A 13,730-nucleotide genomic window follows, 5' to 3' on the forward strand; every position below is an offset into this window, starting at 1 on the left:
ATGTTTGTAGATCGCATGAAAAAGGTCATGTAAAAGCTGCCATGCAGACAACAATATAAAACGAAGACTACATGTAAAATGTGGTCTGAGTTTAGTTGGAATTAGGTTCAGTTGGGTTCAAAAACTAACTTGATGCAGGGCTGCAAAGTATATCATCATATATGTCACGTCGCATGATGTGGAATGTTGAGTCTGGATTATATTTGACCACGAGCCAAAGTTCAGAACATGTGAGATTTGTGGAGTCATTGCAGAGATTAAGCATAATGGAGTCAAAGTTTATCTTTTGCATGTGTTTTTGAGGCACTGTATGAGGGTTTTACTACAGGGTTCAACACTAAGGATTATTTTTATTTTTACTTTACCTGCCAACAGTTTCACTGGCCCCACCAAAAAAAAAGAAGTTAATAGCCATTTTTAGACTTATATTTTAAATAATGTGTCAAAAGCCAAATATAATTCTATACATACACTATTTATTCAGCATATACATCTTATCACGCAATAAAAAATATCGCCGTTAATTTATTCTCAAAGTTGGGTTGGGAGCTGGGTCTATTCTACACAAGCTTTTCCATTTAGCCTGTCCATTTATTCACTTGTGTAAATGTGTGTAAATTATTTTTATTGAGTTTTAAGTTAATTTCAGCAATATTATTGACCAATATAAAAATGTTAATTTGATTTGTTTACAATACTGTTTGTAAATTAATATTTTCTGTCTTTTACTAGATATATTATATAAGACACTTACTTTGTTTACTAAATAAGAAATTCTAACAGGATTCACATTGTAAACAATAAATAAAAGTTAAAATTGAATTTTTTTTTTTTAATGTCATATAGGTTTTTAGTAATGATAATCCTAAAATCATTCTGTATAAATCCACAGATTATTTTTTTTTACAAAACTCTCCACAGAAAATCAAAAGCATTTCTGCAGCTTCTGTCTGGTCCTACTCATGGGTCTGCAATACCATTTTTCTTGCCTCCACACTTTGTTTTGAACTAACTTTGAAGGCTTTTTAACATTTGTACGTCTGGACAACTGTCTGTGATCTTCTTTTGATGCTCCTAATAAACACTGTTAGTGCTTTTTTGGATCTGTTTACTATGGTTAAAATTTAAGTTCTCAGTTGATGAGTTTTTATGTGATTAAAGTGAGGTCTGTTTTCTTTTCCAAAATGGATTTGGCTATCAACTAGATTTTGCTTCTGATTTTGTGCTGTGAGAGTACTCCAAATTATAGGTGGGCATAGATTAATTTTTTTCAGTCAAGATTATTCTAGATTAAAATGGCTCATTTGAATTCTGCTATAGGCATTCAGAATATGTGTGCTACTCAAATAAGTCTTTGACAACAAGATTTTTTCAAGCCAGGTGGTGCATTAGACCAGGGGCTCATCTCCTGTTTCCAAAATGCATCACAGACTGCTTGAAACACTTTTACTCTGATAATTGGTGATAAAAATAAATGATGTTCAATAAGATGTACTTGTGTTTATTAACTGTTTATTCAGTTGAACATGAGTTTTGAACTGTTTTGTAGGCCTACATAAGCTCGAAACAAAGCGATTCTTAATTACCTTAATGTGACAAAAATCATAACTGAAGTAAACAGAAATGAAATTAAAACATGAGTATGCATATACAGATGAAGTCAGAATTATTAGCCCCCATGAATTATTAGACCGCTTGTTTATTTTTCCCCTAATTTTATCTTTACCATGATGACTGTAAATAATATTTTACTAGATATTTTTCAAGACACTTCTATACAGCTTAAAGTGACATTTAAAGGCTTAACTAGGTTAATTAGGTTAACTAGGCAGGTTAGGGTAATTAGGTAAGTTATTGTATAACAATAGTTTGTTCTGTAGACTATCAAGAAAAAAATGTAGATTAAAAGGGCTAATAATTTTGTCTCTAAAATGGTGCAAACTCTGTACCACATCGGGGGCCTGTTTCAGAATGGAGGTCAGGTAAAAACTCAGAGTATTTTAAACCCGAAATGAGAGAAACTCTGGGTTTTCCGTTTCAAAATGGCAGGTTTGTTAAACTCGAGAAAGCAGGGTAAGTCAAGCCTGTTTCTGAAAGAGAGGTAACTTTAACTCAGAGTCAGTTACTGTGGTAACTTACTCTGTGAACCTAACCTGGTCCGGAGCAGGTTTTATTCTCGAGTTTCTGTCGGTCTCCTCCAAATTTTTTAAAGACAAAGTGGTATTTCTCGCCTTAGCTTTACGGTTCCACCCACCTGTTTTAATGCTCATTTTGAATATGTGCATAAAAACGATTGATGGAAACATCATGATGCACATAACATTTAAAAATATGCATAAAAACACGCGCATAACTGAGTAGGATAAACTTTTATTTGTTAGAAAATATGCGTATAAACTACGATGGAAACACTTTTACTGAACAAATTACAGTATGTACATTAAAAAGGTCATCATATGATGATGAAAATGTGTGTGAATGGACAAAGCAGGCTGAGCACACTGTAACATGTCTTAAATGTTGTTTTGGTCATTCTAAAATGCCTTAACTGTTAAAATTATTTTTACTACTGCTTACCTTCTAAATGTTATATAAACCTCTATCACTTGATCAATAAAAAAGGCAGACACACAAGTGCACTGTTAAATCTATTAAAACTGATAAACGTGTATAAAAGTTTTGAAAAAAATTATAAACATCACACATTGCATTACTTATTTTATTATACTTATATTTAAATATTTTAGACGTAAAATTACGCATTAACTTGAGCAGCTGTTTTCCCAGGCTAACTGTTTCTGTTTCACTTATGGTTGCTTCTTTTTAAATATATACGCTCATAACTTTGCATGAGCACATCAAGTTCAGCTGGAGAAAGAAATGGTCATCTCTTTTTTTTAATAGTCACGGTGTGCGCGCTTAACTCTGAGTTGGTCTACTCAAAGTTGATTGACCCAACTCAGATCAGCTATTCTGAAACCGAAAACTCTGAGTTTTTAATCTCTCGGTAAATCAACTCAGAGTTCAACTTTAAACTCTGAGTTGTTTGAACCTCCTTACTGAAACAGGCGCCGGATGTAATTCCCTTGCTGTAAATGCTAGCACTCCTGTTTTGTTTTTGTTTTTCTGCAACCTCGATGCGCATGCATCATGAATATTTACAAACCGGCAATTTGCTTATTGGTCCCTGGACTGCTTGTTTTGTTCTGCTCCTGGACTGCTTTGCTTATTCTGGCTCTGAACTTTTTGGACCCTTAATTGCTGCTTGCAGCTATATTATTATGATCAGTTGTTTTTGGAACAAACTAATAATAAATCTTACAATTATCAGTGCTTTATTGCCTTGCTTCATAGTATTGTGGAAACTGTTTTATGATTATTTCATCATCAAGAAGGCTTTCAAAATAATAACTTTTCTTTGCATTTATAAAATAAATACAGCCTTTGTGTGTTTATTATAAAACATTAAAAAATTCTAATTCCAACACTGGAGGAGAGCCTGGCTACAATTACACCAGGCTTTGGACTGCTGCAAACATGGGCATTGTTAATTCTCTAATCTTCACCAGTAGGTCAATAGACAACTAATTGGGTGTGCTTAAGGTGCAAAACATCTCTCTTTACAAAAATAGATTTTATTTCATTAGGCTTTAAACTCACCATACTGTTGAGGTCTGAGCCAAAGCTTCCACATGGGTGTCCAGAGCCTCCGAGTGCCTCCATCCCCTCTTCATCCCACATGTAAGTTCCTCCAGAGCTGTCTGAGGGTGACAGGTCCAGAGATGAGCCATGAGGAAAATCGCCCACTGGAGATGACGAGTCATGCTCAAACCTATCTTTGCCACCTGAAATAAAGACAATAAGCTGGATAAGAATGTGACAGAGATATTTTTAAGGCATCTTAGTGACAGCATGGACTGCTAGTTAAATTACAGGAAGTATTTTATAAATGCTCCTTTTAAAAAGTATTTTTTAAGCAACATTCAGAATGAAAACACTGTCTTAGAGGGGTTTTTATAATATAATGCCTTTTAACTAACCTTCTTTTCACCAAAACCTAAGACCACATATAAAAAATTTTTAAAAAAATCCACTGTGAAAAAAAATCCATATTTATGTTTTTGAATTGCATTATATCTTTCTTCCACAAATCTTTAACCTCAAAAAGTTCACCTGGAATAAACTGCCAGAGCATCTTCTGTTATTTTACAGACTTATTTATGTCTTATGTCTTATTTACATTATTTCAACCTACAAAAATGTCAATAAACATCAACATAAACATCAAAAGTCGACAGAGCAGAGATCAGGGTCCCATTATGCAATTTACAACCTTATCCATGTTAATTAACAGATTTTTTACAGTGTAATGTTTACATATGCATTGCATACATACACATACAGTATTGTGTAGTTAGTACAGACTGAGATAATAGACTGTACTGTATTATAGCATTTGTTTTGGAAGTTTGCAATACAAAATTCAATTTCAATTTTCTAAATGCTACTTTAAAAGCATTTTTAAGCAACATTTAAATTGAAAGAGGGGTTACATTATGTTGCCTTCTAATAAACATTCTTTTCACCAAACCCTGAGACTGCATAAAATATATTATTTGCATACATTGTAAAAAACATCTATAAATTACCAGTTTTACATATCGTCACCTTGGAATTATAAGGTTCTATCTGCGTTCTGAATGATATGAAGATATAGCTTTAAAGTTTTTTGCATTCCATAGCAAACAGTATGTGTGTAACATTTGTTTTTTTAAATAAAGAATCTTAATGTAAACAACTTATGAAAAAAACATCCCATAATGTAAATAAATTGTCATTTAACAAGAATATTTCAAAAACTAAATTTTGACAAAAATGTCAGATATAACCTTATAATTCTAAGGTAAAGATATTTTGTGATTCATGTTTTTTTTCTCCTGTTTATTTTTGCTTTAGAATTGCATTATGGGACATTGATCTTTCTTTCAACAACTTTTAACCTCAAAAAGTTTAAAAAAGCCATTTTTATTGACATTTTTACTAGTTTAAAGTGATATATTGTCGGTTGGTGTTGTATATTATGGTACAAAAAACCTAGAAGAAACTGCCAATTAATTTTCTGTTATTTTACGGACTTATTATTCTGTCTTATTCATTATATTCACCCTATTCCAAACTAACAAAACGTCAATAAAAGGTATTTTGTTAAACTTAAGAGTTGAATTTTCAACAAATTATAACTAATTAACAGGTATTTTTACAGTGTAGTTACAATTACATAATTTAGCATGTAAGTGTTCACATACGTATTACATACAGTACATACATATACAGTATGTGTAGTACATAAGATAACAGAATGTACTTTGTTTTAGCACAAAAAGAAAATTTACTACACAATTCAACTGTTTTAGGGGTTTGCAATACAAATTCCAATTTCAATTTTCTAAATGCTACTTTAAAAAGCATTTTTAGGCAACATTCAAATTGAAAGCACTGTCTCAGAAAGGTTTTCCATATTTTGTGATTCATGTTTTTATTTTTTCTCTGTTTATTTATGCGTTAAAATTTCATTATGGGACCTTGATCTTTTCTCCAATTATTTTTTTTATTTTTATTTTTAATATATTTATATTTTTATTAACATTTTTTTAATAGTTCAAAGTGATATATTGTTGGTTGATTTTGTATATTATGGTACAAAATCTCTAATAAACTGCCAGAACATTTTCTGTTATTTCACAGACTTATTTCTCCTTATATTATTTCTTATACATTATATTATTTTGAACTAATAAAATGTCAATTAAATTCACTTTGTTAAAATTGACAAATGTTTGCAATATTTAGAGAAATGGATTGTACTTATGCTTTTACACAGTGTAATCTGATTTTCTATATGTATTTGTTCATTTGACCTGTAAGAAAATATAAGACCAGTCAACTGTTCATTGAAGTTCTGGTGTTTTATTGTATTATTTATTTTATTTAATTTTTTTATTCTATTATTTGTATTTTTTTTTCCTTTATTTTTATTTCTCTTTTTTAAGAAAAAAAAAAAACAAGTATAAAAAAGGTCACTTTGTTAAAATATAGAGTTGAATTTTCAACATCAAAAGTCAACAGAGCAAAGATCAAGGCTCCATAATGTAATTCCCAACTGTAAATAGACGGAAAACACTGTAAATAGACGGAAACACGGCAATAAGGCGCAAGATATGTTTGGCCCAAGTTGTTGTTATTTTCAGAGCAGGACAACAGTAATTTTTATGTTTTGCCCATTAAAATGTTACAATTTTTTTCTACATAAATAGAAAAACTATAGTGTAGTCACAGAATTTAGAATGTAAGTGTTTACATGCATATTACATAAATACACATACAGTATGTGTAGTACATACCAAGATAACAGAATGGAAAATCTTTACATAATTCGACTGTTTTGGGGGTTTGCAATCTTCAAAAAAAATGTATTTGAACAGTAGAGTTCATTCTGACTCACCCAAGAAAAACTAAATCAATTATATGTTGTGAGAAATTAAGATAAAATACAGAAACAAATGGAACAGTGTTTCATGAAATAATGTGAGACATTTTGGTTTGTTTTCAAAGGATAATTTTTTTTTTTTTTTTTTTTGGTGAGCTATCCCTGTAATCTTTTTATTCCAACATTAATATACATTTCTATTATTATGTATGCATGCACGCATTCATGTATGTAACTATTAATTTATTTATTTATAAGGACGGTGTAAACCAATGGTGTCAAACTCAATTCCTGGAGGGCTGCAGACCTGCAGAGGATAGTTCCAGCCCTGCGTCAACACATCTATCTGATGGTATCAAACAAGCCTAAAGCCCTTAACTAGTTTGATCAGTTTGACTAAACTGTGCAGAGCTATCCGAGTTTTACACCTGTGGTCTAGACCAGTGGTCACCAAACTTGTTCCTGGAGGGCCGGTGTCCTGCAGATTTTAGCTCCAACCCTAATCAAACACACCTGAACAAGTTAATCAAGGTCCTACTAGGTTTACTTGAAACATCCAGCCAGGTGTGTTGAGGCAAGTTGGAGCTAAACCCTGCAGGGACATCGGCCCTCCAGGATCAAGACAGGTGACCCTTGGACCCTTGGTCTAGACCCTGGTGTCCTGCACAGTTTAGCTCCAACCCTAATCAAATACACCTGCTTATAGATTTCTTGTGATCTTAAAGACACTGATTAACATGTTCAGGTGTGTTTGACTAGTGTTGGAACAAAACTCTGCAGGGACACCGGCCCTCGAGGATCAAGTTTGCCCATCCCTGGTCTAGACAGTTGCTGCGTCCCAATTTGCATACTATCCATCCTAAATAATATTTGAAAATATAATTAGTATGTCCCGAATTATAGTATGTTGAAAAGAGGATGCCTAAGGTTTCCTGATGGTTTACTATTTCCGGTAAAAATCTTAAGTGTAGAAACGTCTATACTCTAACAGCTGATATTGCGCACAGTACACTGCTCACGCTGGACGTGAATTTGATAACTACAAACAGGGGTGAAATGTGAAAACAACAAACATGATAGACATGCGAGACCAACTAACAAGCAAAAAGGTTTCGGTAGAAATATTTGTATGACTGTTAATTAATATCTAGCCAACTGGAAAATATATAAAATTGCATTTTCTGTGTTATACTTCATCTGCAACAACAATACTGAACTTGTATAAAGAGGTGTTTGGACATTAATGTCTGAATGCATAATTATCCAGACTCTAGAATGGGAGATTAACCTGATGCTGCTTTTCCCATAAGGTAGGGAATAAATATGAAAGAAATTGGGGATTATGTGTGGCTGATTGACAGGACTCAGCAACAAAACGATCTGTTATCGAGGAAGTAGTATGTCCCAAAGCTTGCATACTCTTCTGTTACACGCTCAAAAGTATATATTTTTCCTTCACACAAAAAAGTTCATTCTTTTAGGGTCTAGTGTAAGTATGCAAATCGGGACGCAGCAAGTGAGTCAACAAACTTGGGTTTTGACAGTCTAACAAAAATCTAAATAATAATGATAATTGGGAAAAGAAATGTCTAGGTGTAGTGCAATTTTTAGTCACACCTGTGAGGCCCATCCCTTCCCAGTCAACAGTTTCGGATAAGAAGGCATGCAGATTGGTCATCGATGAGTCCTCATTGCACTTGGTAAGTAGGCCATTTTCATCTTCACACAGTCCTAAGTGGTCTAATCCATCTTTGTGAACAGGCAGAAACAGGGTCTCACCTCCATTCCCAAGATTATCAAAGTCATCCATGTACTCTTCACTATCATTGTGCTCCACAGAGGAGGAGGATGATAGTGACATATCCTCAAAAATCTCCAAAGAGCTCCCCACGCTCACCTCAAACTCCTTGACTTCGATTGGAGTCATGTTTGGTGTAATTTCATTCTCAGTAGGGGTAGTTTCAGTGCTGTCAGTGTTGTTGGTTAGGTCTGAACTGGTTTCTGCTGACAGTGTAAGGGTTTGGACATCTTCACTCAATTCTGCTTCTTTTTGGACAGGTGCAGGTAAAACAGGACGGGGATGTTTGTTAAGCGATGGACGTGTAAGTTTATAACTGAGCACAGACGTTTTGTTACCTGAAAAGCTGGGTAATAGGGACTTCTTTATTGTGGCTACTGGCAAAATGTTGCCACTAGCAGTTAAAGAGGGCTTTGTGAAACCAAATTTGTCTACTTTCCCTTTGGATAAAACTGGATTCGGCTGATTAAGGGGTGATCTAGGCACTGGAGATTGTGCTAAAGGTCTGGGGAGTTTGTTTGCAAGATCAGTAGCTTTATTAAAGGAAAAAGACCTGGTCATAGGTGGGTCAGTATGAGATGCTCCCCTCTTAAAGTATGTGAAACTCTGAGAGCGCTCTATGCTCTCTTTAGAAGTAGACTTGATACGGTCACTGGACAGGGACAGTTTGCTCTGCAAGCTTTTTTGTTGTGAAACGTGACCAAGACCAGACCCTGAAGAGCGTTCATTACCACTACTGGCTCCATTCAGAGTACCCATGCCATTGTATATAGTGTTGCCTGTGGAGAGGCGTTTGGGGGTAGTCATGCGGGAAACGGTTTTGGTAGGCTGTGGTATACTCCTACATTGTGCTGTCGAAACTGCACTCTTACATTTAACTACAGCAGCAGGGGAAAGTTTTTTAGTCACCATTAAAGGGGAGTCTGAATCTATAGTTGCACTAGTTTCCTCATCCAGGCTTCTACTGCATTGAACATTATTTCCAGTTTCCTCTTCACACTTTCTCCAGTTTAAGGATCGAACTTGTGTTAAACCATTCTGCCTGCCTACAGGTCCACCTTTACACTCATAGGAGGGAACTGGGAGTCCAGATCCTTGAGGTAGGGGAGACGTGGTGGTGCCTGAGGTGCGGGAAGAAAACTTGGGCAGCCTAGAGACCATGTTGAGCTGCTTGAGAGCCTTCTTTTCCATCAGCTGGGTTCACCACCATGGATGTGGACAGAACTGTAAAATCAGATAAAGAGAAATCATGAAATATGAACCAAGAAACACAATAGCTAGTCTTTTGTACACAATAGCAAAGACTATAGAATACACAAGACATGTCACTCATAGTTTTGAATGGGGAAAAGTGTAACGGTCAATATGGGGAATGAAGCCCCGCTAACTACTTCAGGTGACAATCATCTATTGCTATAGACTGACATTTCTCGGGGGGGAAGCTTGGAGGAGACGCACAGTATGCTTTTACGACAGTTTGGTTGTCAACAAACACGGGAATCTCAGTGCATTCTTGTTACAGAGACAGAGGACATATATCCAGATAAAGCTTGAAATCTGTACTTTTAAATGAACCAAGTGCACTTGATAACACAAGTTTTCTGGTTTTGTAATCTGTATGAAACAAACACGAGGTACAATTAGTTCTGTCAAATGCCCATCACATGACAGCAACTACTCAAACCACCACAAACTTGTAAACCAAGACTCAATGTCATTTCTGGGGGAGTTTCACTATCAAGCTGTGAATTAATTCAGAAGAGCAGCGCAATCAGGCGAAGCATTACCCAGAAGATGATAATGTATAGAAGGGCCATAAATGAGGTTGGTGTCATTATGTCATTACTTTCCAGTGAGCATTTACTACTGTATTTGTTCATGTTAGTTAACATTAGTTAATGAAAATACAGTAGTTCATTATTAGTTCATGTTAACTCATGGTGCATTAACTAATGTAAACAAGCATGGACTTGGATGTTAATAATGCATTAGTAAATGTTCATATATGATTGATAAATGCGGTACATGTATTGTTCATGATTAGTTCATGTTAGTAAATGCATTAACTAATGAACCTTATTGTAAAGTGTTACCCAAGTATGCAAAATTTGGACTTGAGTCCTTGGAAGTTCAAACTTGAAAGAACGAACTCCTTAAGACACAAGTCGGGTAGTTCTTTAAATGGAACAGTGGTGTACTTTATAATGTCACTTACCTCACAATGGATTCATCGGTTTCACTGTACATTAACAATAAAATTATTTATTTATATAAAACACGGCCCTGTAATTAATATTATATAAATATTATAAATATATATTATTGATTTAAGAAAATGAAAACATAAATCCAAAAGTGAAGTAAAATGAGTTATTATACACAGAGACGTCTTTAATTATCAGATTTAATCAACTACAACGGACATTAAACAACTATATACACAATCAGAAATAAAGACATACACGGTAAGAAATAAAGTTTACGTCAAACGATTTGTTAAACAAAGACAAACCTCATACAACACTATACCGTAATTAAAGACTATAAAAGGTAACAAAATAATACTGCCAAAATAATACACCTGAGAACAAATAATAGACTTAAAAAACCAAAAACTGTGATCCAGTGGTACATCCGAGATGGACTGGCCGAATTAAAGCTGCTATTGGTGGGGGAGGTGATGACGGAGCTCCCCCTGGCAGGCTGGGAGTCGGAGTCCGCATAAGCTGAGGCACATCATCAAAGACGTGCTATCTTTGTAAATAAACTGCCTTTTCGAGTTTAAAACAACTGTATTCTCGCCTGAAAAACCTGTTAAAACTTTATTTTGTGACACAGTAAAGGAGTATTTTTAAAACCGTGTCTGTTTTCTTCCTCACTATTAGCTTTCGCTGGTTTAGCTACAACGCATTTTGGGATACCTGTACTTCTCAAGTTCGCACAAATCCCGTTTTATGCATCCTTAGCAAAAGGGGCAGAGCAAGTACACATCCAGGAATTTTAGATGTCAATTTTGAATTGGAACAGAACTTTGGCAACGGTTGATGACGTTTCATGAAGACACAAGAACGCAAGTACAGACAAGGATGCATATTGAGAAACAGCCGTTTTGTGATAAGAACATTTAGAAATGAAACTAAATAGACAGTTGTTGTTTAATTTTATTGGTTATTTGTAATATGTAATGTAATCGTAAGATTGGCAAGTAGTTTTGGATAATTTGAGTTTCCCCATCCAAACAGAATGCCCGAGCATACTGAAAAGCGTTTCAAAGATGGCCACTGAGAGAAATGACTTGCCTTAAAGGGTTTTTTTACAGAATGCCCGAGCATATTCCCCAAGAGACATATTGGAGCAGATACATTAATGTTGAGCAGAATCATTCAGGAAGATGATGCTTTTGTTTAAGGTTTTAGTTATTAGATAGACTCTAAGAATTAGAAAAAAAAAAAAAAAAAAAAAAAAAAATATATATATATATATATATATATATATATATATATATATATATATATATATATATATATATATATATATATATATATATGGAGAATGATCTAATTTTTTATTCTGTCCAATCTACTGTACTTTGCTGTAAAGCATGTTCTACATTTGCTCTTAGATCTTTTTGATTCACTGTTGAAATCATTCATTCATTCATTCATTCTCCTTCTGCTTAGTCCCTTATTTATAGGGGGTCACCAAAGCAGAATGAACCACCAACTATTACGGTATGTGTTGTACGCAACGGATGCCCTTCCAGGCGCAAACTAGCATTGATAAACACCCATTCATTCACTTTCATACACACATATACACTATGACCAATTTTAGTAAATTCAACTCAACTGTCCTGCATGTCATTGGACTGTGGGGGAAACCGGAGCACCCAGAGAAAACCCAAGCGTACACGGGGAGAACATGCAAACTCCACACAGAAATGCCAACTAGTAAAGCCCAGACTCGAACCAGCGACCTTCTTGCTGTGAGACAACATTGCTTACCACTGAGTCACCATGCTGCCCCACATATTTGCAATGCAAATGCATTTAAAGGTATCCAATGTATGAACATAATGAATATATTTGCATTCATCTAAAATTTAATAGAAGTTATATTTAATTTCACCCCTGGGTCTGTGATGACCCACAGATATTAGATTAAAAGTATGCTGATTAAAAACAGAGACAACTAAGTAAGGACTTTTAATCAATCAAGATTATTTGGCAGGTTTGTTTGATTAGGATACTGGCTGGTCACAGCCCTCTAGAATTGAAATGGAATATTCTTGCTCTCTTTCAGTTACCCTCAAGATCTAAAGTAAATGATGTATGATCACTTCAGTAATGGGTGCTGTTATGATGATAATTCATTGTTGGTTACCTTGTGAGGGTCTCTTAAGAATTTCCTATGGGGTTTTAAAATTGAGATTTTTAATAAATAAGTAAAATCACAATGTTCTTATTTAGATACTTGTTGGAAACATACATTTTATGAAATAGACCTTCAAAATTATGTTATTAAAATTCTACATTTTTCTTGATGACTTGAAATTTTCAACAGATGTTGGTAACAACCAAAGAAATGCATATATGAAAAGAAAATAAATTGAATTAGTTTACAAATTAAGTAATTATGCTTAAGGATTCATTATGTTTGATAAAATGAAATGACAGGAAAATAAGTATTGAACCCCTGAAGAAATGAAGGTGTAAAAAGCAGTAAAAGCCCAGACAGCAGCTTAAATATCTCTGAAGTTATTTATCAACCCTCTGCCCTTCATCATTGTAAAATAATTTTAGCTGCTCCAGTCCAACATCTACATTACCAGGATGATAAAGATGAAACCAGGGTGGACATTTCAGCAATACAATGATCCAAAACAAAGACAAGGAAACTCTCGAGAGGTTTAAAAAAATGAAAATCAAACTGTATGTTTGTTTGGTCCAGCCAATCACCTGATTCGAATCCAATTGAAAATACAAAATAAAAATCAGTTTTGCTAAACAAAACCCACAGAACCACCAAGATTTTTACACTATGTTGAAGCAATGCATGTGACCTAATTCTACATATGAGAGTCGTCATTTAGCTGCCTTTAAGATGGAGAAAATTCCAAGTCAACTATATAGGTGATGCAGTAGCGCAGTAGGTGGTGCTATCTCCTCACAGCAGGAAGGTCTCTAGTTCGAGCCTCGGCTGGGTCAGTTGGCATTTCTGAGTGGAGTTTGCATGTTTTCCTTACTTAAGTGTGGGTTCCTCCAGTTGCTCCGGTTTACCCCACAGTACATAGACATGCGGTACAGGTAAATGGGGTAGGCTAAATTGTCCGCAGTGTGTGAATGTGTATTCAGTACCAATATTGCAACGTCCAAATCTGCAATAATAACATCGCAGGATCTGCATTGTTGATTAACAAGCATCCACAGTTCAGAACACATGTTA

General features: G+C 34.6%; 1 protein-coding gene across 1 annotated transcript in view; it reads right to left on the reverse strand.

The window, feature by feature from the left end:
- Positions 1 to 13,730, reverse strand: part of ccser2b (coiled-coil serine-rich protein 2b) — a 137,506-nt gene that overhangs the window by 87,368 nt on the left and 36,408 nt on the right. The window contains 2 exon segments of the mRNA XM_087275978.1: positions 3,661 to 3,845; positions 8,105 to 9,509. Coding sequence (XP_087132104.1) covers positions 3,661 to 3,845; positions 8,105 to 9,476 — 1,557 coding nt within the window. The 5' untranslated portion in view covers positions 9,477 to 9,509.

This window comes from Danio rerio, chromosome 12, assembly GCF_052040795.2.
Source record: "Danio rerio strain M-AB ecotype USA chromosome 12, GRCz13ab, whole genome shotgun sequence".
Taxonomy (NCBI): domain Eukaryota; kingdom Metazoa; phylum Chordata; class Actinopteri; order Cypriniformes; family Danionidae; genus Danio; species Danio rerio.